Source organism: Python bivittatus, unplaced genomic scaffold (assembly GCF_059951505.1).
Source record: "Python bivittatus isolate LINGU-HERP-01145 unplaced genomic scaffold, Pbiv_v1 ctg000580_np1212, whole genome shotgun sequence".
Lineage (NCBI taxonomy): Eukaryota > Metazoa > Chordata > Lepidosauria > Squamata > Pythonidae > Python > Python bivittatus.
In genome coordinates, this window is record NW_028277087.1 from 25,327,026 (window position 1) to 25,348,675 (window position 21,650).

The following is a 21,650-nucleotide window of genomic DNA, read 5'->3' on the forward strand; positions in this document are numbered from 1 at the left end:
TTCTACTTCTATGTTTCTGAAGTTTTTTAAATCTTTGTAAAATCTTCTTTTAATAAAAAAAATAGAAAAAAAAATAGAAGGGTTTACCAACATCTGGAGGCTCTAAGGATCTGGATGGGGCAAAACAAACTCAGATTAAATCCTACCAAGATGGAGTTGCTAGTCAGTGGTGATAATCCAATAACTTTGGCCCAGTTATTACTCTGGAAGGGATCACGCTCCCCGATAGGAGTGATTGAAACCAACCAATCTTGGTTCCTGCTCAAACAGCAAATGGAAGCTGAGGACAGGGGGGTATTCCCCCAATTCTGGCTGTATAATATAGTGCATTTGAAATACATTATAAACCATTTTTCTCTTAAATAAAAAAGAATTGCTTGAAATAATGAAGATGTGTTTTATGCTCACTTGCTATTCTTTTGACTTTCTTTACAAAAAGTGTTTCATACTCAATAATTTTATTTTTTATTTTTCAGGTATACTAGAAATTTAACACAGAATAACTGAAAGCAAGTATCAAAACAGAACACTTCAATTTTCAGAATCCATGAAGGCAAAAATAAAATCTTTTTAAAAATTTCAACATAAATAATTAACTGAGCACTTTATATCGCGCTTCTTTCATAAAGGCTTCTTCTGAGAATGGGTAACTTTTTGATCTTAAATACACTTGTTTGTGAAATAAAAGCCACCCATTAACAATGGAACTTCTTCCAGCATGTATTTAGGCATTTAGTAACACCAACTTATGCAACTGGTATAGAGAGGCATTCCTCCCCCTTCCATCTGGATGATCAGATTGATCAATCACAAGCGATGATCTCAGCTAAAGGGGGAAAATTAAGAAAGTTAGTAATAAACCAAAAATTTTATCCACACATCAGTAAATGGAGCTGCATCTCCCAGAATGCCCAGCCAGTATGGGCAAACATATGTGGAGGGCACCAGGTTGGAGAATGCTACTTTTTAAAAAAAGCTTTGTGGTAGGGAAGGGCTTGTAGTAAAGTTAACTCTTGAGACAGCATGAAATTTCCTCATATAAAATAAGCACAATTGTTACATCAGATACAGAGGGCTACAGATTGCATACATGTGTACGTCCATCCCTTAAACATTCTTTTAGCATCTGACAGTATGATACAGGAACAAAGTATCAAGTAGCACACTTCCCTCTGATAATTCCCCATGTCCTCAAGGCTATGTAGGAACAAGGGTCAATGGCCTTTGGGGGAACTGCAAGGTATATTTGTGTGTGGGGGGGATACTTTTGAAATCTTCTTTAAAAAATCCAACACAAGCAAAAAGAGTATATAATTCAAAACAAAAGTAATGTTACAGATGTTAAAGCAGCCTTAAAATAGGCCACTGAATTTTGACAGCTAACCATATGGATGTACTTCAAGAGTCTGGCAAGGAGAGGACTCCACATTACAGGAACTGTGAATGGCCTGCAGCTGCTCACCTCTGAACCAGAGGCAGATGAATATCTCAAAAAGTGAGCAAAGTTATGCCATCCCATGACTCTTTCCCATCCAAATGGCAAGTTGGCTCTGCTAGGTAGGGAAAACCAGAATTGTACTCAAACACATTTGAAGTTGAGGATGGTTAGGATTTGCATCCAAAACAACCATAATCCAGTCAGGCATACGGGGATTCCTAATTAGGCCTACACTGTTGCTCATTTGAGGATGGTCCAACTTTTAATTTTTACCCTACCATCTTCACAGTTCAAACTCAAACAGGTTTTACTGTATGTATGTATGTGTGTGTGTGTGTGTGTGTGTTTTCCAAGCAATATCAGGTAATTACATTAACCTAAATCTAAGATATATATAAAGAAAAAAGAAAGATACAGAAAATACAAAAAAGATCTGCTACAATGTGACTAAAGAGATGGTTACTACATATGTGAAAATTTACCCTATGTATAGAGTACACCAAAATTATAATCAATTGCTATTAAGGTAAACCATAAAATCCATCCAAATTTGGTAAAATTGTAGTTCCTGCTTCTGAAGTCTCATTACTTTAATTTTATCTTTGATTTTGTCTAATGTGGCAATTGAAGAGGCCTTGTTAATCCACAACTCAACTGTTAGGTTATCTAAATGTTGCACAATTATTGTTTCCAATGTTGTACAATTATTATTTTGGCTACTAAAATTAAATAGATAATTAGCTCTTTTTTTTAATGGTTATGGTTTGGTCCAGTAAATAAATGGAAAGCATTCAATTCTTTGTTTGGTGATAATACTTACCTCTCCAAAAATGTTTCACCAAAAGGGTATAACTTTATCACATGACCACAAGTGAAAAAAAATGACCCTTTTTTTGACAACCTCTCCAAAATTTGGAAGAATAATTTTGATACATATGTGCCAATCTAACAGGAGTCCAATGCCAACGATGTATAATCTTTCACTGCAATTCTTGCATTGAAGCTGAAGTGAATCCACCCGGTTTCCATAACTGCTGCCAATGTGTCTCCTATATGGGATTACCAAGATCAGTATCCCAAGCTTCCTTTAATCCATACGATAGATCTCCTATTACTGATTGCAGTAATAACCTATACATTTAATCCATATGATAGATCTCCTATTACTGATTGCAGTAATAACCTATACATTTTTGAGATTGTTCCTTTTGGTTGTTCTAAATAATGAAGTATTAAATTCTCAAAATTAGTATAAGGCATATTGCTGAAGCTCTAGTATTTCTATTGTCCAAGAGAGATTTGAGTTTATACCAAAAAAGCCATGGTAGCTTATCATCTATTCATTGCTCTATCTGATCTTTATTGAGAGGTTCACTATTACTATAAAATCTTTCAGTCTATAAAGATTATATGCTATCAAAGATTTCATTTTAGCCAAACTGTAATAATTATCCTGATCGAAATATGTTATCAAAGGTGTTAAAGGAGAAACATCCTTTATCAAAACTGTGTATTTATTCTTCAAATTTGAAGCACTGTTTTAATAAAAACATTTTCAATCTGTTTTATTCTAGAAAAATGTTTTGGGTGAAAAAACCACTGATTTATAAACTTATTTGACTCTAACACAGTTTTAGTTGAATCCATTGTTTAGAAGAGTCTTCCATAATAAATGGGATCATATCCCCTAATTGTGCCCTATATTGTTAAATATATTAACAAATTGAGCATGCCCCAGCCTCCCTGTTTCTGAGGTCTATATAAAATCCTTTTATTTACTCTCAATTTCTTGGCATGAAAGCACCAGCTTTCTAGTTTTTTTTCCCTGCCAATGCCCTAAAGCTTCTTCTGGAATTACCACTGGGAGGCTTTGAAATAAAAAGTTAAGCTGCGCAAGAATTTTCATCTTTACTACTGTAATTTGCCCTAAAATATTGAAATGTTTTGAAGCCCAATTTTTCATTTCCTTATTTAATTTCTTCCATCTTGGTATATAGTTATTTCTAAAGATTTTATTAATATTTTTAGTAACAGTAATACCTAAATATTTTAAAGATTTATATACTACTGGAATCCCTAAAACTGCAGAAATTTCCTTTTGAGTTTTTGAGGGAATATGAAAAATCAGATGACATTTATGAAAATTAACTGATAGTCCTGACATCTCTGCAAATGCCTCTAATGCCTATGCTTCTATGGCTAGGTTGAATAGTAAAGGTGATAAAGGGCAACCCTGCTTGGTACCTCTTAAAATCGTGATGGGATCTGAATCATAACTGCTAAGTCTTATCTGGGCTTTAATTGGTCCATAAATATGTTCAATCATATTATGAAAACCAGCTCCAACTTTAAATTTAATTAATATTTGTTTTAAAAATTGTATTTCTAGAGAATCAAAAGCTTTAAATATATCTAAGGAACAAATGGCAAGGGAAGATTGATTAATTTTACTAAATTGTATAATATTTAATAATTTCCTGATGGGGTAGATATATTTCAATTTGGAATAAAGCCAGATTAATCCATATGAATAATTTTACCTATAATCACTTTTAGGTGATTAGCTAACAGTTTAGTATACCGCTCATAGTCCATGTTGAGAAGTGAAATGGGCCTATAAGAAGCCAAATCCTGAGAATTTTTACCCAATTTAAGGATCAAAATTATCTTAGACTATTTCCAGGGCTCTGGTAAAGGGTCCCCTTGGTGCAAAGTATTGCATAAAAATAAAAATTCAGGTATTAAAATCTCTTTAAATTCTTTATAAAATTCCCCTGACAATCCATCAGAGCCAGATTTTCCATTTTGAACAGTACTGAAAACTTCAGAGATTTCTGAAATAGAAAAAGGAGATTCCATAAACTTGGATATCTTCTGGAGCCAATTCTGGGAATGTTAATCTATGTAAAAACTGATTAATTTTTATTAGTGATGGATTATTTGAAGAATATAACTGCTGGGGGAAAAGTATGTATGTATGTATGTATGTATGTATGTATGTATGTATGTATGTATGTATTTATTTATTTATTTATATTTCAAATTTAGTCACCACCCATCTCACTCAAAAGCAACTCTGGTTTACAGCAACAATAAGAATAAAAAACCATTTAAAATACAATAAAAACAGCGATCATAAATAAACAATATAATCCAAGAATTGGTGGTATATTGTTCACTTATACCTTTGGTTTTGGTCATAATTTGACCATTGCTGTTTTTAATTGCACTAATACATTTTTTTCCTTAGCTTTTTTCAATTCGTTTGCCAGCCTTCTAGAATTTTTATTGTCATGTTCGTAATAGCTTTGCTTAGCAAAGATAATCTGAGAGATTTTATCTGTCTCCAAATCATCTTTTATTTACTAGCTGTTTGAAAATACTACCTAATCCAGTTCTACTATAGTTTGCTAATAAATTGTTAATTTCTAAATAAAGCTTACTTGCTCTTTGTGCTGTTTTTTTTATCATACTCATCCGATTCATACACTCTCCTCTTAGTACTGCCTTCATAGCACCCACCTTATTCTTACCGATCTTTCATTTCTATTATTTTCCTGAAAAAATTTCTCAAGGTTTGAGTTAGTCGTTGCTTTGCTGCTACACTATACAGTAATATAGGATTAAAACACCAATTATAAATAAATAGAATAATCTCTTCTAATTTAAGTGTAATAATTACTAGAGCACGATCTAAGAATTGGTGCAATTTTAACTTGTTGCAGGAAATTTGAAAAAGTTTTAGATATCCATATGTAGTCTATCCTAGTATGAGATGTATGTCTACCTGAATAAAATGTACGTGCTTTTGTTGCAGGGTTCATAACTGTCCATGTATCTATGAATCCATGATTATGCATTAAATTTTGAAGTCTCTTATACATTCCAATCTGTTCGGATTATACATTAAAACAGGATTAAAAACTGGGGACAAAACTTGCCTGGCTCCATTCGTATGGGTTTGTATACCACATGGGAGGAATAACCTCACGAGGTTTTGATTTGCAAATTAAGCTGAAAGAGGAAAAACTTATTGTCAGTAAAGAAAAATCCATATTAATAATATCCATTAGATTGAGAAAAGAAGATTGACAGGAGAAACAATAACACTTGAAATGCCTGAAAGGATATCACACAGAAGAAGGTCAAGACTTGTTCTGTCTCATTCCAGACTGCAGAATAAAGCATAAGTTACAGGAAGTCAGCTTAAGTTACAGGAAGGCAGATTCTGATTAATGTTTCTTTTTTAAAAAAAAATAGCAGTAAAAGCAGTTTAACAGTGGAAATAATTATTCAGAGACAGTTGCTGGCCTTCTCTTCACTAGATGTGTTCAAGCAGAAGCTAGAAAGCCTTCACTCAGGGATACTTTAATCTGGGTTCCTGGACTAATCAGACAATTGGATTTCATAATCTAAATGGGTGACTTCCACCTCTAAGATTCTATCATTCTGTATTTGTTCAGACCTATAGCTAAAAAATAAAAAGTCAAGGGTAAATGCAAATAAGATGTATTGTGTGCTTGGAGCCAATCAAGTTATCTATCATTCAAAACAATAGATTTCTTTCCCCTGTATGAGCCTTCTCTAGTTTGATGGTCTCTAAATGTATTGGGGCTGTAACTCTCAAAACTCCCAGCTGTCTAGGAAGCTATTTATAAAAAAGGAAAAAAAGTTGAAAATTATGAAAGGGAAGGGAAATGGCCTTCTAAAAACTATACAATGTAGTAAAATTATCCCATTATTTAGCCTTAATAAGGTACTTAGGGTGATAGGCACTTCTGTGTCCTTGCTCCCATCTCCCAGCAGCTCACATACCAACTGGACTAATTTATTAAGGGCATCCTAACAATACATACCTTTTGAATAATATAATTTTAGTCACTCTCCCAGTGTCTAAACTTTGTATTGAACAGGTATATATATGTAATGATGTGCCATCAAGTCAGGGTTGACTCTTATCAACCACATAGATTTTCTCCATGATGAATATGTACGTATGTATATATATTTATATGCCTCTATCTATCTGTCTGTTCATCCATCCAAAGAGAGAAAAGCTATGCTAGCTATTTTTAGAATGTCTTCTTGTGTGCAGCAACTTGATTGCTACAGATTCTTTGTCTGTCAACTCCTCCCTCTCTAAACATTTATATTCCAATTCATTTTGTCTAGACATGCTTTTCAAAAACATAGCTTCCTCTTAAGTAGTGAAGACATATAAGACATACAATTAACTTAAAATGCAGATGTATGAATTGCCCAGAATACAAAGTTTTGTTGAGGCCCTTTTACTTCTCTAGTACTATGTGTTTATAAAGTTACTCCCTTCTTTATTATTTAATACACTATAGGATCCAAACATATTGTTAAGTTTATCTAATTCTGTATTTTAAAAAATTGCAGAGCAGGTAAATGGGGAAGGAAAGTAAATCATCCATTCAATTTCTGCCAAGTAACTACAAGCTTTGCCATTACTCCTAGAGTTTGAATTGCAGAGTTCCAAAGACAAGAAAAAATCATTTTCTTGTATGTTGTCATTGCTGTATTTCTCATACAGAGGAATCAACAAAAGATTGTCCTTCATCACAGAGATTGTGCTGGGCAGAGAAAGTTAACCTTGGCAATAGGCATAGCCAAACTCCTAACAAGGCAACATCATTTGAATTTTCCAGATCTCAAAACCTGAAATTCTTCTCTTTCAGTATCTTCCTATTTTTGGAGATTTGCACTTCTGATCGGGGTTTTTCAATGCATTAGAAAACATGGGCAACCTACATTACAGCTAACTATAACTTCATATAAACCACCTGAAACCCAGATGAACACTGTATCCAGACATGAGCCTTCTTTTGTATTATTCCATTACTATTCTGTCTTTATTGCTATGTGGCACTAATGTACAGTCCACACAACTTGTTCATATTCTGAGTTCATTTTAAAAAATTTACAACATCCCAGTCAGTAGATAATGGCAGAATATGCTTCTTCCACCCACCTCAGCTTCTTTTCACTCCCACCACACATATAATTATAAACACAGCTCTTTTACAGAGTTGCATGCACATAATCTCTTCTGCTCTATTTCTCCATCCATCCATTTCAGAATCCCAGCATTTCAAAATGCAACAACTATATGTTTGTTCTTTTGGAATTCCAACCCTTTCCCCCAAATAACACACAGTGGAATTGTCTGTTAGAAGGTGGCTGTTTCCCCTCCTATCCTCATAATCTTCTCTATAGGGTCTCTTAAGTTCCATATTTTTGGAGATTTGCACTACTGATTTGGGCTTTTATAATTAAATCGATTATGTCCACTTATAGCTAAAACAGGCATAGGAGAAATAAACCACTGGTTGATAACTAAGAATGACAAGATCATGTGGATGCTCAATGAAATTGCTGCAGAGGTATGTATATAGTTCTGAAAAGTTCTACTTGGGCCTACTTTATGTTACAGGAAATCTGTAATTAGTTCTTTCAACATATTTTAATTAAAAAACAGCCACAGATTTTAAAAATGCATTGAGGAGACTATACCTTGCAATTTTTCAGGCTTAAATTGATCTCTTCACTGAGATAACATTTAGAGAAAGAGCAAAGAAATATTATTGCTTTCATTCCTTGCTTTTCTGGCTTCTTTATTTATTTGATTCAAATCTTACCTTTCATTCAGGAGTTCAAGATGGCGTAGATAGCACTTTCTTAGAGAAAAGGTGAAGGCTGGGGAAGACCTATTATTCAGCCTTCCTCTAGGCTTGATTTAGGATGACAGGCTCTGGTTTCCAGTGGGAAGGACTTAAGTAAGTGTTCCTTCTACCATAATTATTGAAATGCCCCCTCCAGGGTCATCTGCAGCAAGCCAAGATTTTGTTAAAATGACAAAGCATGTGTCACAACATCACAATGCAAGCTCTACTCCTTATGTATTTCCATGTGACACCTGAGGCACCAAAGGGGCAGAGTTTGCATCATTATGTCAGAACTCGTTTCATCATTTATCTCTCTGGTGAATGCCCATAGCCTCCTCCTGTACAATTTACTACATGAAATGGGGAGCTGGTGTATTTTGGCATGGGGAAAAACTGGATAAATCTCCAAAGAGCCTTCTTTAGACATTATACAAAGATGCAACCCTGCCCATTTTCCTCTGTGTTTAAAGGATGTCCAATTATAGCACAGGGCCTTTTTGTTATAACAAGAGGGATGCTTTTTCAGACAATGCAGTTATAAGGAATAGAAGCAAACTTAAACTGTTAAAGAACTGTAGGAAAAATAGAGAGTTTACCTTAAAAGCTTTTGGCAAGCTGTATTCTGCAACTGGGCAATTCTCTCAGGACCAAAATGCAGCAGGCCATTTGGGCCATCAGAGACTAATTTGTTAATGCAAGTCCTTAGAATGTTTATCTATGAAGACAGTGATTTTTTTTTAACAAGAACAGTGACAGTTGGCAATTACTTTTTAAAAAATAAAATGAATTAAACTGTTTAGCTTCTAACAAAATCATTTACTTGATTACATACATTTAGAAGACTTTTAAATTCAAGTTTTCAATCTATTAATCTTGGAATTTCCAGATTCTCTGGCACTACCTCCAGCCACTAAGTCAATGGTTGGGCTGGAGAAGAACCATGAGATCGGCACTCCAGTGCATCTGGAATACCTCACGTTCCTCTTAACAATGAGAACTTATAATTTAATCAATTCATGTCACCATCTTATAAAGAAAAAAGCATATGAGTTTGGTTCAGACATAATACTTAATCAGGATTTTTAAAGTCATAGTTGTTGAACAAGTTGATGTGGCCTAATTTTGCATTATGCTAAGCCAGAACCTAAACACGTCATATTATAGATTCAACGACTGTCTAAATGTTTTTTCTTTGCATATAGTAAACTTTCATTCTCTGGACCACCATTCAGTGGACTTTGGCAATGGACGAAGTATTTTGTTTCTGTAGCTGAACAACTGACATAATGTGCATAATTTACATGTTAAACTTATATCATAATTCACAAATGATTTAAATTGATGCAAAAATCTAAAAGTATCAAATACATAATAACACAAATTATATTACCTTCACCAATTTGCACTTAACTAACAATTTCTTCCACAAATGGTCCATTAAATTGTCAATAGTCATACTCCCTAGGAACTATGGGAGTTATAGTCCTGATATATTTCAGGCATTTCAGATTGGTGGTTAGATTACTAAATGTTCTCAGAATAATTAAGTAAGTTTTCCAAATGCCAAGCTTTTCCACTAATAACAATTTTCACACTTATGCATTGCAACTGCAGACTGAAGGCCCACTTCTCTGCATTTAAGTCTGATGATCCAGACTAAACCCAGCTTTATTGCCCACCAACATTCAGTATCTCTATTAACTGAAACAACTCTTAAATAGTCTTTTTAATGGTTCACAACTAAAAGGTCTTTGGGAATTTGTAATCTGCAAGTAGCCTAGGACAGATTCAAGAATACCCATATTCCTGCTTATATAATGGGAGACATCAATTAGATCCAGCCAATCTGCCAAGCAAGCTGGAAGACAGACTGTTACTTCCTCTTCAGGCAATCATGTTTGGAATTAGCATTCCAGCACTCTCTTTGAGGCCCTGATACCCCAAGTGGGCGAAGCCCAATGCTTGAAGTTTCTTTTTTTAAAAAATGTGTTAGAATTTGGGGCCATTTTAAGAATCAAAATGGATACCTTAAGACTGGCAGAAACTTTACAGCATATCAGTCATTTTTTCCCAAAGTGGCAGGCCAAAATTAAGGACAGTTCTGTCTCTTAAGCCCCATATCTCCCAAAAATAGGAGAAAAACATAGCATAATTTCAGCCTTACCTATTTAAGTGGCATCACAACTAGATTTTCTAGACCAATTTTAAAGGGATAGTGCACAGAATTTCTCCAGGATGAATAAGCAGACAGGTCGGGAGACTTATCTCTCTTTCATTACAGTAGTGTACTTCCTTATCATATTAGCTATATCCATTTGTTTTGCTTCCTCCATGGGTAGCACAGAATGCAGGGGTTTCTGTTTCTCCCTTGTCACCATTATTTTTATTAGCCTTTTTTTTTTAGTCAAAAGAGAAATCCAAATAAAAACTTCTTACAGACTCCTAACTTTTAGGGGCTGAATAATAAATCTGAAAAGCATCAGCTTGACCTGATTCCCTTGGCTCATTCATATTACTTAAACTACTTGTAGTTTCTGTAACCTACAAAATTCAATGAGCTACTTGGGTGAGCAGCTAGAGGTTTGCAGCCTTAGTATGCCATCCTTCTCTCACCATCATTGTTTTGCAAAGCAATTTATGTGCAAAATGAATATACAATACAATGGCAAAATATTGTAGAGAGAAACAAAAACTAGCTGGATTGGTTCATGCATGGAACTAAGACATTGTTTAACAGCTTTGTTGTATTGTCGAAGGCTTTCACGGCCGGCATACGATGGCTGGTGTGGGTCTTCCGGGCTGCGTGGCCATGTTCTTGAAGTCTTGTTTCCTAATGTTTCGCCCGCACCTGTGACCGGCATCTTCAGAGGGCAGGAGCACAGACAGGAGCAGTTCTCTGTGCTCCTGCACTCTGAAGATGCCGGTCACAGGTGCGGGCGAAACGTTAGGAAACAAGACTTCAAGACCACGGCCACACAGCCCGGAAGACCCACACCAGCCAACAGCTTTGTTCTTTGCCTGTTGTTCCATTTCTATTTGTAAGGAACTGCTAATCCATTTACTGTAGGAAGTCATACTTACCATTCTATTATGTTATTCTGCTGCATATCTAAGTTTTAGAAAATAGTCACATCAGACTGTGCCTACAATCCAACAAGCAAAATTATCTGCAAGTTTCAACCAGGCAATCTTGTTTCACAGAAACCAGACAATTTCTTAATTCTGAAGAAGCCAGATTCATTCCAAGAAACCTAAGGGAGTACATTAAGATATGACATTCCAATCATGTGCTGTCATAACATCTGAAAAACTGAAGTACTTTTACCTGTGTGATGTCATCTGCATCAATCTGCACATCAAATGTAAGTTCCATATCATGGTCTTGGAGGACTGGGCTCCCCAGGGCCTGGTTCCAACCCAAACCACATAGGACACCAATGTACCTCTTCCTGCTTTCATCAACCCTGAAGTAACAAGTTTATTGAAGGTAAGTGTAAGAAAAATACAGCACCTACGTCTGATATGTATTGTCATATTGTCATAATGATCCTATACAGACATAACAGTTTGCATCCGCATGTCATTATTGCAAAAGGAAGAACTCCTTCCATTTGCAGAAGGCTTTTTTAACTGGTTCCAGGAGACCCCCAAAGGTAAAGTGGGACTTTCCTTAAATATCTGCAGGTTTCCAGGGGGCTGCAAATAAAACTTTGAGTAGAAGCATTTGTTACAGTGAACACCACGTTTCTCCTTGGAAATGTTCACATACCTGAGGTCTATCACAGGAGCAAACAGCATGCTTAGTAATGCTGGGAGACCCGGAATATGAGGCATGAGAGAAGTTTCCCTTAGTATCATTGTTGAGCCTATCACCATAAAAAACAAATTTATATGGACATTTTCAAGAAAAAAGTCACACAAATACTCAGCTATAGCTTTGATCAGAATTATAGTGTAGGCAGAAAAGGTTATACAACTTTGACAGAGCATTCTTTACCTGTTGCATTTACAGATATGGAAGCAGCAACCAGTATTTGTTGAAATGCATCTTCAGGAGCATCAGCTACAACAACAGAGTTTACACTTTCCTTCTCTATCAAGACTGTTCTAGAGGAAGGAAAAAGAATCATTATGATTTATTATGAGAATTTTTAAAAATCCAAGTCTGCAACATTTCATTGACCCATTGGTTAAGTTTACTGAAAACTTTTCAAATGTTTAAAAATAAATACCACTATTACTATTTAAATAGCCCTCTATATACAAGTATTTACACAAACCATAATAAGCAGAGAACATTTTAGAAATATCTCACAACCATCTCCCTCACAGAGGACAGAATGCAGAAACTAAACACAAAGGAGGAGTGCTTCCAGACTGGGGGTCCAAAGAGCTACCAGATGGAAAAAAAGCTGTAGATTTTCTATCTCTGCTTCCTTATTGGTTAAAAAAGGAGGAAAGGGTAGAAAAATGGGAGTGGTGAAAGGTATTGAAGATGCTGATATCTGGAGCCTGCATCTGCTTCATAAAATTGTTGTGAATGGGCAGGACAACCACAATCACAAACAACAGCTTGTGCTGCTTTCAGCCTTAGCTCTTCATCAATGATCTGGATAAAAGGTCCATCTGAAGCAGTGTTCTGCAGCCTGCAGTGGCCCACTAGCTATCTTGGAAATGCCTAAAAGCGAAGCATGAGGTTTATAATCTTCCACAGTTGTTCCCAAAGCACTGTAGAACAGCATCTTACCTGAATCTGGAAATTCGGGTCATACTGCTGAATTTTAAGTTGTAGGGATTGAAAGGGCCAAGTAGTGTTGCCTTTGGAAAAAAAGAGAGAGAATGAGAATGGGATTGAGAAAGCATATGCAATATTTCAGTTTGTTAGCTTTGGGATTTGTCTTCACTAAGGTAAGTGAAATTCAGTCTTTCATTTTTTTGTCTTCTCTCCCAAGGTAACAAAAAGCCTCTTCTGAGGACCCAAGACAATCCTGCATCTTATAGGATTAATATGCAGCCCAAAAGGAGGCAGAAGGCTCTTGACTTACACAAAATATAATGTAATGCTTGGTCGTGGTTTGAAGATACAAAAATCTTGCACACGTATATCCTATCTCCTCTTTGATCATTGCCAAAAAGAGGCTGTTTAAATAACATGTGAATCCTAAACTGCAGCTTAATCGGGGTATTTTGAAACAAGCCTCTCTTAATCCAAAATCTAACGTTGGTTGTTGCAACTAGTTATAAGATTTAATAGGAAGGAAGGAAGGAAGGAAGGAAGGAAGGAAGGAAGGAAGGAAGGAAGGAAGGAAGGAAGGAAGGAAGGAAGGAAGGAAGGAAGGAAGGAAGGAAGGAAGGAAGGAAGGAAGGAAGGATCCCAAAACCTCCTCCACTAAATCCTGGGGGACAAAAAGTCACACTCACACCTGTGACATTGCCTTGCTCATTCTTCCGAACAAGAAATTGTCTAATTCTCTACAAGCAAGAAACTAATGGCACAAACACTACCATTTCACAATTAACTTTTAGTAAGTACAAAGTATTTTGGGGGGGGAGTTCAGCTGTTTTCTATAAAGGTCAAGAGAAAAAAACAAAAATCACAATTATTTTAATATGGAACGATGAAGCAATCTTGCTGTTCATAGAAACAGAAGAAAAACAGCATTTCATACTTCAGGTGAACCATTAAATGCTCATCAATGAAATGGGAGGGGGGGGGAATGGGGAAGAGATATACCTTTTAAACTTACTTTGTAGTTTGGGGCACTAATCTTGTTAGCAGAGCAGCTCTCCAACATTTCAATCAGGGAATTCTCTTCTCTTGAGATCTTCTGTGGGGGCGCCAATTTCTTCCCCTTACTTTCTTTGGGCTTTGAAAACAATTGTTTGAGATTTTCATGATTTAGCTAAAGAGATTGGGAAAAAAGATTTTGAAAAGTGAGTGAAAAGGCAGGAAGGGGAATGTTTATTTGTGTTGTTGTTTTTATTTATTTATTTTTAAATTTGTATGCCGCCCATCTCCCCCAATGGGTGACTCTGGGCGGCTCGAGTTGTTGTTGTTGTTATTATTATTATTATATAGATTTATAGCCTGCCTTTCTTCCTGGGGGATATACACAGCACTCCCTCCTCCAATTTTCCCCCACAACAATCACTCTTGATGTAGGATGGGCTGAGAAAGAGAGAGAGAGAGAAGCCCAAAGTTACCTTTTGAGCTTCCATGGCTAAAGGTGAACACAAACCTGAGACTTTCCAGTCACACCCCAACACCTTCCCCACTACACCACACAGGCTCCCACAATAAACAATTATTACATCACTATATCAGCCTGTTCTCTTCAGTGGATGAAAAGCACTCTGTACTGTTTCCTACTTCTGTTCACTTCAAATACAGGATTCAACAAGCTTATTCTTAATTCTTTTGGTTGGAGAAGACATTTCCTTACACCTCCTCATGACAAAAGAGAAATTCTTTCTCACGTATAAGGAAAAGTAACAGACCCAAATTCACCAAGAAAATTTCTGAGAATCAAAGCCCAAGCAACAAGATTTAGTAAGTCCAGCTGGAATAACACAAGAAAAAAATGAACAGAGAGAACAGAAAGCTCTTGCAGAGCAAACATAAGGTCATAAACTTCCTTCTCCAATTTAGAAGGGCAGTGAAAATCATTGAAATGGGAACTCTCAACTGCAAGCTGACCTGGTTTTAAATAATCTGCCGAAGCATCTACAGCAGACAGAAGAAAGTGCCAGCTCAAGATGTCTGTTTTATAATGTATTTTACAAAAATAAAACATGAAGCCAATGTAGTCGTGATTCTACCTGTATCTTCTAAATTTAATTATTAAGTCTTTTGCAGAAAAAAACAACAGAAGTCTCTCTAACTGGCACCTTAAGAAACTAACACATGTATTATCTCATAAGATTTCATGGATCACAGTCCCTTTCACCAGATGCATGGAGAAATTTTACATGCGCATATGTAAAAACTACCAGAGAGCTGGGAAGGGAAAGGAGGGGAAGGCAGAATGGGGAAAAAAGAGAGGTGTGAGCAAAGCTGAACTGATATAATAAAGGCATCCTTATACTGATGATCTGTGTAGTATAATAAAAAAAACCCTTACACTCTGCTTAAATCATGAGAATGTTAAATCTTCCAATCAATTCTAGCTCAACTGTTTCACAATGAAATCTGTCTTTCTAATGCTCTTTTGTAAGAATGGCCACCTTGAGGTCAATAACCATCTTCAGCTCCTCACTTTCCTGCTTCTATAAGTTCAAGAAACTACAGTTCCAACCTTTTCTCTAACAGAAATACCATACATAAAATCTCATACTTTTGATTCATAAGAGTCATCTGCAGGTTCAGCATAGCCTTCTTGAATAAGGATGGTGCAGATATTCACAACGTCCATAATGCCAGAGTATCGAAGCACATCCACATGCAAGACGCCATGCACAACTGAGAAAACTTTCACCATCAGGGCACAGCCATTGACCAAAGAAGAAAATCTTTGGCTTGCGGCATAACTCCATTGTTCTCCGCAAACAAGAGATTGTGCAGAGGGACGCATTCCACGCACCTTGAATTCCAGAGCCTGAATAAAAAACATTAAAACAAATATATATTTTCCAAGAACGTGAAACATTTTGACTGCTCCACTTCCCCATAGCACTGTCCCCTCCTTAATTAAAAACTAGAAAATTTTACCTGAAAGGGAAGCTCTCGGAGATGGCTTGGAATCTCTCGTAACCGGCCCAAATCCACTTCTGATCTATTGCCATAATCTACATAGAACACCTGTACAATAAACAGCAATTAAAAGAGACTTCTTCCAAGGCCTAGAAGAAAACAGATCATAAATACAGCCCTAGACAATAGTCAGCTGGCTTACATATACTAATAAGGCTCAGACCATGGTTTATAAGCCACAATGGCTAGGGTCACACATCACATAAAGCTAAACTGAACAAAATATGGCTTAACACAGTGTGCCCAGCTATTGTGAAAGCTGAGGTCTGCTTCATTCAAAACGGGGGGGTGGGGTGTATTTAATTTCCTATCGTTGCTTCAGCTAGCTCTTTCCATCACCTCCCCCAAACAGTATTGTATCTGACTGCTCTTTCCCAAATATTCATACAAACATGGCCTGTACTTAAACTACTCCAAACCAAATCAAACAGCACCCAGGAGAAGCAACAGTGAAAAACAATTTGATCTATGGATACCCCCGGCTCCTTCAAGGGTCTCCCTGCTAGTGCCAGCAAATGCCAGAAATAACCACTGCTGGCAGATATTTTTATGTGACTGGGAGCATATACATCCCTCAGCTCAGCATCCTCAAGTGAGCACATCTGCTGCTGGCTCAGGATGATGGAATTATTGCCCAACATATCTCAAATGCACTAGGCTGGGAAGGCTATACTGTAGCACTGCACGTGGACTCTTCCTGTACAGAAGCTGGATTTTTAAAAAATGTCAGTCTCCCATTCCCTTCCAAAAGAGTGCTTTTATTGCCTTTACTCAAAGCAGTGCATAATGTATTCTTTCAAAACGTAAGCAGAGAGGCCAGTCAAATATTTTTTCAGGTGCTGCCATCTGTTTAACTGTTATGCTATACACATTCTGTACGATTATGCTTGAATATGCTCAAGGATTTGAAAAAGAAGCACCTCGGCCCTTTCTCCAGACACATACAGGACTTGGGCTCGGTAGTACCTCTCATTTTCCCAGTCAGTAAAAGGTGCCAAACAAACCAAGTCCGGATAGGGGCGAACAGGCAAAGAGATCAACTCCAGCCGGCTGATCTCAGCAGACAGATTTTGTAGTAAAGCCATGTTTCTTTCATCTATTCTGTATCCCCAGAAGTGTCCAACCTCTACAACCTGAAAAATATAAGGTATTTTTTATAGCATGCTCTGAACAATCCCCCACCCCCAAACACACATTTTGACAGACAGACTTGCAGCTGCTTGAGCTGGAAAAGTCTAGAAAGGCCTTCCTGGAAACTATTATAGACACATGTCCTTAAAGAATGTGACCCCAAATTCTGCTATGTATAATTTGCACATACACATTTATGACTGCCGCTCTAGTTTATCATGACTGCCACATCTGCATATATAACCAAGTCACACACAGAAACAAACCTAGATTTTCAAACTGCTCTTAATTAACAAGATTCAGTTAATAGTCTGTTTAAAGCACAGTTTAGGAGTCAAGTAGGACAAGAAAAAAAAAAAAGGAGAAATTTAAATAATTTATCTCAGGATTTATCCCAAATTATTATATTTTGCAAGTGTCTATTCTTGAGCTAATTATTTGCTGTTCTTCTGTAACATTTAAATATTTTTACCTACATTGCCATGTCAAGGCATTGCTTTTTCTGCAAAATTAACCATGTTTTAAGGTCTTAGTTTTTAGGAATGAAGCTACAGGTAGTCTTTGCTTGACGACCACAATTGGGACTGGCAACTCTGTCGCTAAGCGATGTGATCATTAAGCGAGATGTCACATGACTGCAATGGACTTAGGACCTCATTTCCACTGCAGTTGTTAAGGAAATCACCTGTAGTCATTAAGCAAGACATGTGACTGTGACTTGCAATTTTGCTGCTGGCTTCTCCATTGACTCTGCTTGTTGGAAGCCAGCTGTGAGGAGCCTGAATGTTGATCATGTAACTGCTGGGGATACTGCGATGATAGTAAATGTGAGGACCAGTCATAAAGTTACCTTTTCAGTGCTGTTATAACTTTGAATGGTCACTAAACAAGGCAGTTGTTAAGGAAGGACTACCTGTATTGTGATTCACAAGCTAATGAAGCTGTGTTTTGTCATCAGAGATCAGGTGCCTTCCAAGGACATAAAGAGAACAGCCAAATATCCATTGACTCAAGAAGACAGGAGGAAAGAGTCTAGCGTTTAAACCCTGGAACACACACACCTATGCAGAAATAGACAAATCTTCTGTGTATCTGTGGTTTCATTCTTGTTTGCAATAAAAAGACATATCTTGCCCACTTGTGTCTGTGAGCTTTCTGTCAAGCAAGCCAAGTGTTGATTAAGATATTAAATGTCTGGAGAGCTGAGATTTATAAATGCACCTGGCATGAAGTTTGACACAAGTCAGTTTAAGGTTTAGTTTCCTAAGAAACTGCTTATCTGGATATGACTCTGTCTGGAAACAAAGGTATTTCTATTAGGCAAGTATAGAAGAGATGGCCTTTTCCTTTGTTACTCCCAAGCTATGGAATGCAGCCCCCTGGAAATTTTATTCAGACCTTTTCTTTTTTTGCTTAGAGAAAAGGAGACAACCCCTTCTTCTTCCAGCAGGTCTTTGATTTAATTTGAATTTAGTTTAATAACTTAAACTTATTTTACAATATTGTAAGTGTTTACATTTTATACTTTTTGGGTTTGGAACTGTTTTAAGTTTCATTCTTTTTATGGTTGCTAGCTCTGAGCAGAGCCAGCTATCAGAAATAAATACTACTTGCGTACATGCTTTATATGCCTGGGTAACTCAGTCATAATTTACTCACACCCAAAAGTTGGTTCCCAATCTCTCCCATTTTAGAATTCATCCCAACTAAAGTTGATGTGGTGCATTCACACACACTTATCACCTACCTCAGTGACACTGATAGATAAATCAAGACTAATTATAGTCTGAAGTTTTTCCAAGGTATTACAGAACTTCTGCATAAGAGTCACAGTATGCTTCTGAAAGTCAATGTTCACTCTAAAAACAAATATCAAACATAATAAACAAAACCCAGTCATTAATCTTCTACAAACTAAAGACATCCCTGTCAATAAGTCACCTTGGAGGCTATTCCAAAAAGATGGCTCATGGACCCTGTTATATATATCCCATTAGGATAAAAATGTTTAGATCAACTGTTTAAATAAATCTATAGGAGTTACAGGCATGCAAAAACTTTTACCACTCTGATGGGGATTGGAAGAGCAAGTATGGAGAACCCCACCCTCCCTTCACTGTATCTCTGCATTTCTGTCCTGGGTGTGGAGTCTTTTTAGTTTCTATGCAAAGGATGGAACATTCTACCACTCCTTCCACAGAATTGTTTCTTGTCTATGACTACTGACAAACTTTTAAATACCAAGCTGGTGCAGATAAAAAGTAGAGTAGGAAGCAGCTAATTAGGGTTAAACTACTCTTAGTTCATGTCAGAAGATCCTGGATCAGGTAGAAAGGTCATATGTCATGTTCTTGGACATTCCAGGCCTCTTCTTCGTTTCAGAGTTCCACATCACTCAGTCTTTCTTTAGTATTCCAAACTATGCATTCTTTCTTTTAAAGCTCATTCCATATTAGAATTTTGCAAAGTACATTTGCAAAAGATATTAGATGTTGCTGAATTAAAGCAAAACAGCTTCCTTGTAAGATAAGGAATCTAATCCAGTTTCGTAATAACATACCTCTCGCCCCTCAGAACAGTGCTAGCTTCTTCTGCCATCTTCCCCTCTATCTCCTCTGGGGAATGTACGTTCAGTTCAAACGGAATCCTCATCTGTGCCATTTTAAGGGCAAGGTACACTGCAGGAAGTGTTTTAAAACGTTCCGTAGGATTCCGAGAAAATTCTACAAAGGCTCTAGGTTAAAAAAATTAAAAAGAATAAAATTGTATCCTAGGGATTAGAACTAAGCAACTACTGCAAAAATGCACTTAGTGCTCAGATCTGTACAACACCAAGATTTTAAGAGGACACTAGAGCCAGTTTGGTGTAGTGGTTACAGCATCAGGCTAGAAACTGGGAGACCGTGAGTTCTAGTCCTGCCTTAGGCATAAAGCTGTCTGGGTGACCTTCTCTCAGTCCTAGGAAGGAAGCCATGGCAAACCACTTCTGAAAAACCGTGCCAAGAAAACTGCAGGGACTTGTCCAGGCAGTCTCCAAGAATCAGATACAACTCAATATGTGTGTGTATTTTCTTATTTAGTCTGCATCACTGGAAACAGTACAGCAATATAATCAAGTTAACCACAATTTAAGCTATCTGCACAGATGAACTGTATGATGAGTCAGCATCCCAACTTAAAGCAACAAAACAAACAGCTGCATCTCAGCTGAGAAATACAACAAATAGCTGCCAGCTGATGTGCTAATGGTTAGACTGAAAACAAGTCTCAATTTTTGCCTCCCATCCCATTTACAGATGGTGAAAGAGAGAGGAAGGAAATTTGGAGGGGGGGGGGAGAAGGATATTGTTGGAAGAATTTTCCTTACAGATGTTGCCTGATGCTATTTGATCCTCCAGGATTCCCATGAAAATATACAGAACCAAAGCATGACTACCAGGAGGACTCTTCTAGCTACTGATGGAACTACTTAAAACTGGAAAATAAGCAGCAAGCAAAAGGGAAAGGGAACCAGAAAAGGGGCAATTCTTATTTCATTATTTGCTGTTGTTTCCTGCCATGATGATATAATAATAGTAACCACAACATAATAAACCATGCCATAATAGTAACCACCACCACCACAATACAAAGATCTGAGAATTCTAAAAACACTCCCAGCTGATGGGTAAGGCGATTTTGTGTGTGCTACAGTTCCAGGGGGAAAGGAAGACTCATGAATGGAGAAGAGCTATGATGATTTCTCTCCCTGAAACTCTCCTTTACCTTAACTCAATCAGCTGTTTCGGAAGGCAAAAATTCAGATAATTTTCAATGGAGGCGGGGAGTCTGACAGTGGTGCTCTTCTCTTATCTATACCTTCCAACTTCATCCTTCCTTTAAACAATACTGCTAGAGTTCTGCTCCCGATACTGCCACAAATAGCAAGGTTTTTTTAAGTGACTTGGCGGGGGGGACATGAAAAAGGTACAACTGTCATCGCCACACTGTTCCATCTCTCTTGCTCCTAAGACAAGTCATTCTTATTACCAATACCACCAAAGTAAGTACAAAAGTACCGTCTCCTTCCAACTTCCATTTGAAGTCAGCCCTAGTATAATATTTTTGGGTCCAGAATTTCACTTCTTGAGTTCCTGCCAGAATCCTCGCAATCAACCAACCAACCATCTTGCTAGTTTACTTGCTTAGTTTCTGCGATTACAGAGAAGGGGTGGGTTGGAAGGTGAGCCATTAGGTGCAGATGGTTCTCAGGAATGCCAAGGCTGTACCAGCGTGAGACCAGGAGAGGACGGTCGACATGTGCAAGAGGGACTCAGAGACAAGGGGGGGAGGTGAAACGGGATGGGGGTAAAATCAAGTTTTGGCACACACGGAACCCAGTTCCAGCAATGGTTTAGAGGCTGTACACTACTTCTCAATAAATGAAGTTTTCTTTGAACTTGCATTGGTTTCAAGGAGAGTTGCTCTCGTTGGGAACTGAGCATTGCAGTTCCTTACACCCTCAGTATTAAAAAGAGCATAAGCATATTTATAACAGTGTATTGTCCAAGGCTTTCACGGCCGGCATACGATGGCTGGTGTGGGTCTTCCGGGCTGTGTGGCCGTGTTCTGGAAGTTTTGTTTCCTAATGTTTCGCCAGCAT

At 37.2% G+C, this 21,650-nt stretch overlaps 1 protein-coding gene across 1 annotated transcript in view; it reads right to left on the reverse strand.

The window, feature by feature from the left end:
* Positions 1 to 491: 491 nt before the first annotated feature.
* Positions 492 to 21,650, reverse strand: part of TDRD9 (tudor domain containing 9) — an 89,983-nt gene continuing 68,824 nt past the window's right edge. Inside the window, exons 26-38 of the mRNA XM_088149915.1 lie at positions 19,569 to 19,742; positions 18,756 to 18,867; positions 16,798 to 17,010; positions 15,836 to 15,925; positions 15,462 to 15,722; positions 13,875 to 14,030; positions 12,875 to 12,945; positions 12,125 to 12,234; positions 11,897 to 11,993; positions 11,453 to 11,591; positions 8,724 to 8,842; positions 5,380 to 5,452; positions 492 to 826 (exon numbers count right to left, since the gene is read on the reverse strand). Coding sequence (XP_088006041.1) covers positions 725 to 826; positions 5,380 to 5,452; positions 8,724 to 8,842; positions 11,453 to 11,591; positions 11,897 to 11,993; positions 12,125 to 12,234; positions 12,875 to 12,945; positions 13,875 to 14,030; positions 15,462 to 15,722; positions 15,836 to 15,925; positions 16,798 to 17,010; positions 18,756 to 18,867; positions 19,569 to 19,742 — 1,717 coding nt within the window. The 3' untranslated portion in view covers positions 492 to 724. The remainder of the gene's footprint in view (positions 827 to 5,379; positions 5,453 to 8,723; positions 8,843 to 11,452; positions 11,592 to 11,896; positions 11,994 to 12,124; positions 12,235 to 12,874; positions 12,946 to 13,874; positions 14,031 to 15,461; positions 15,723 to 15,835; positions 15,926 to 16,797; positions 17,011 to 18,755; positions 18,868 to 19,568; positions 19,743 to 21,650) is intronic.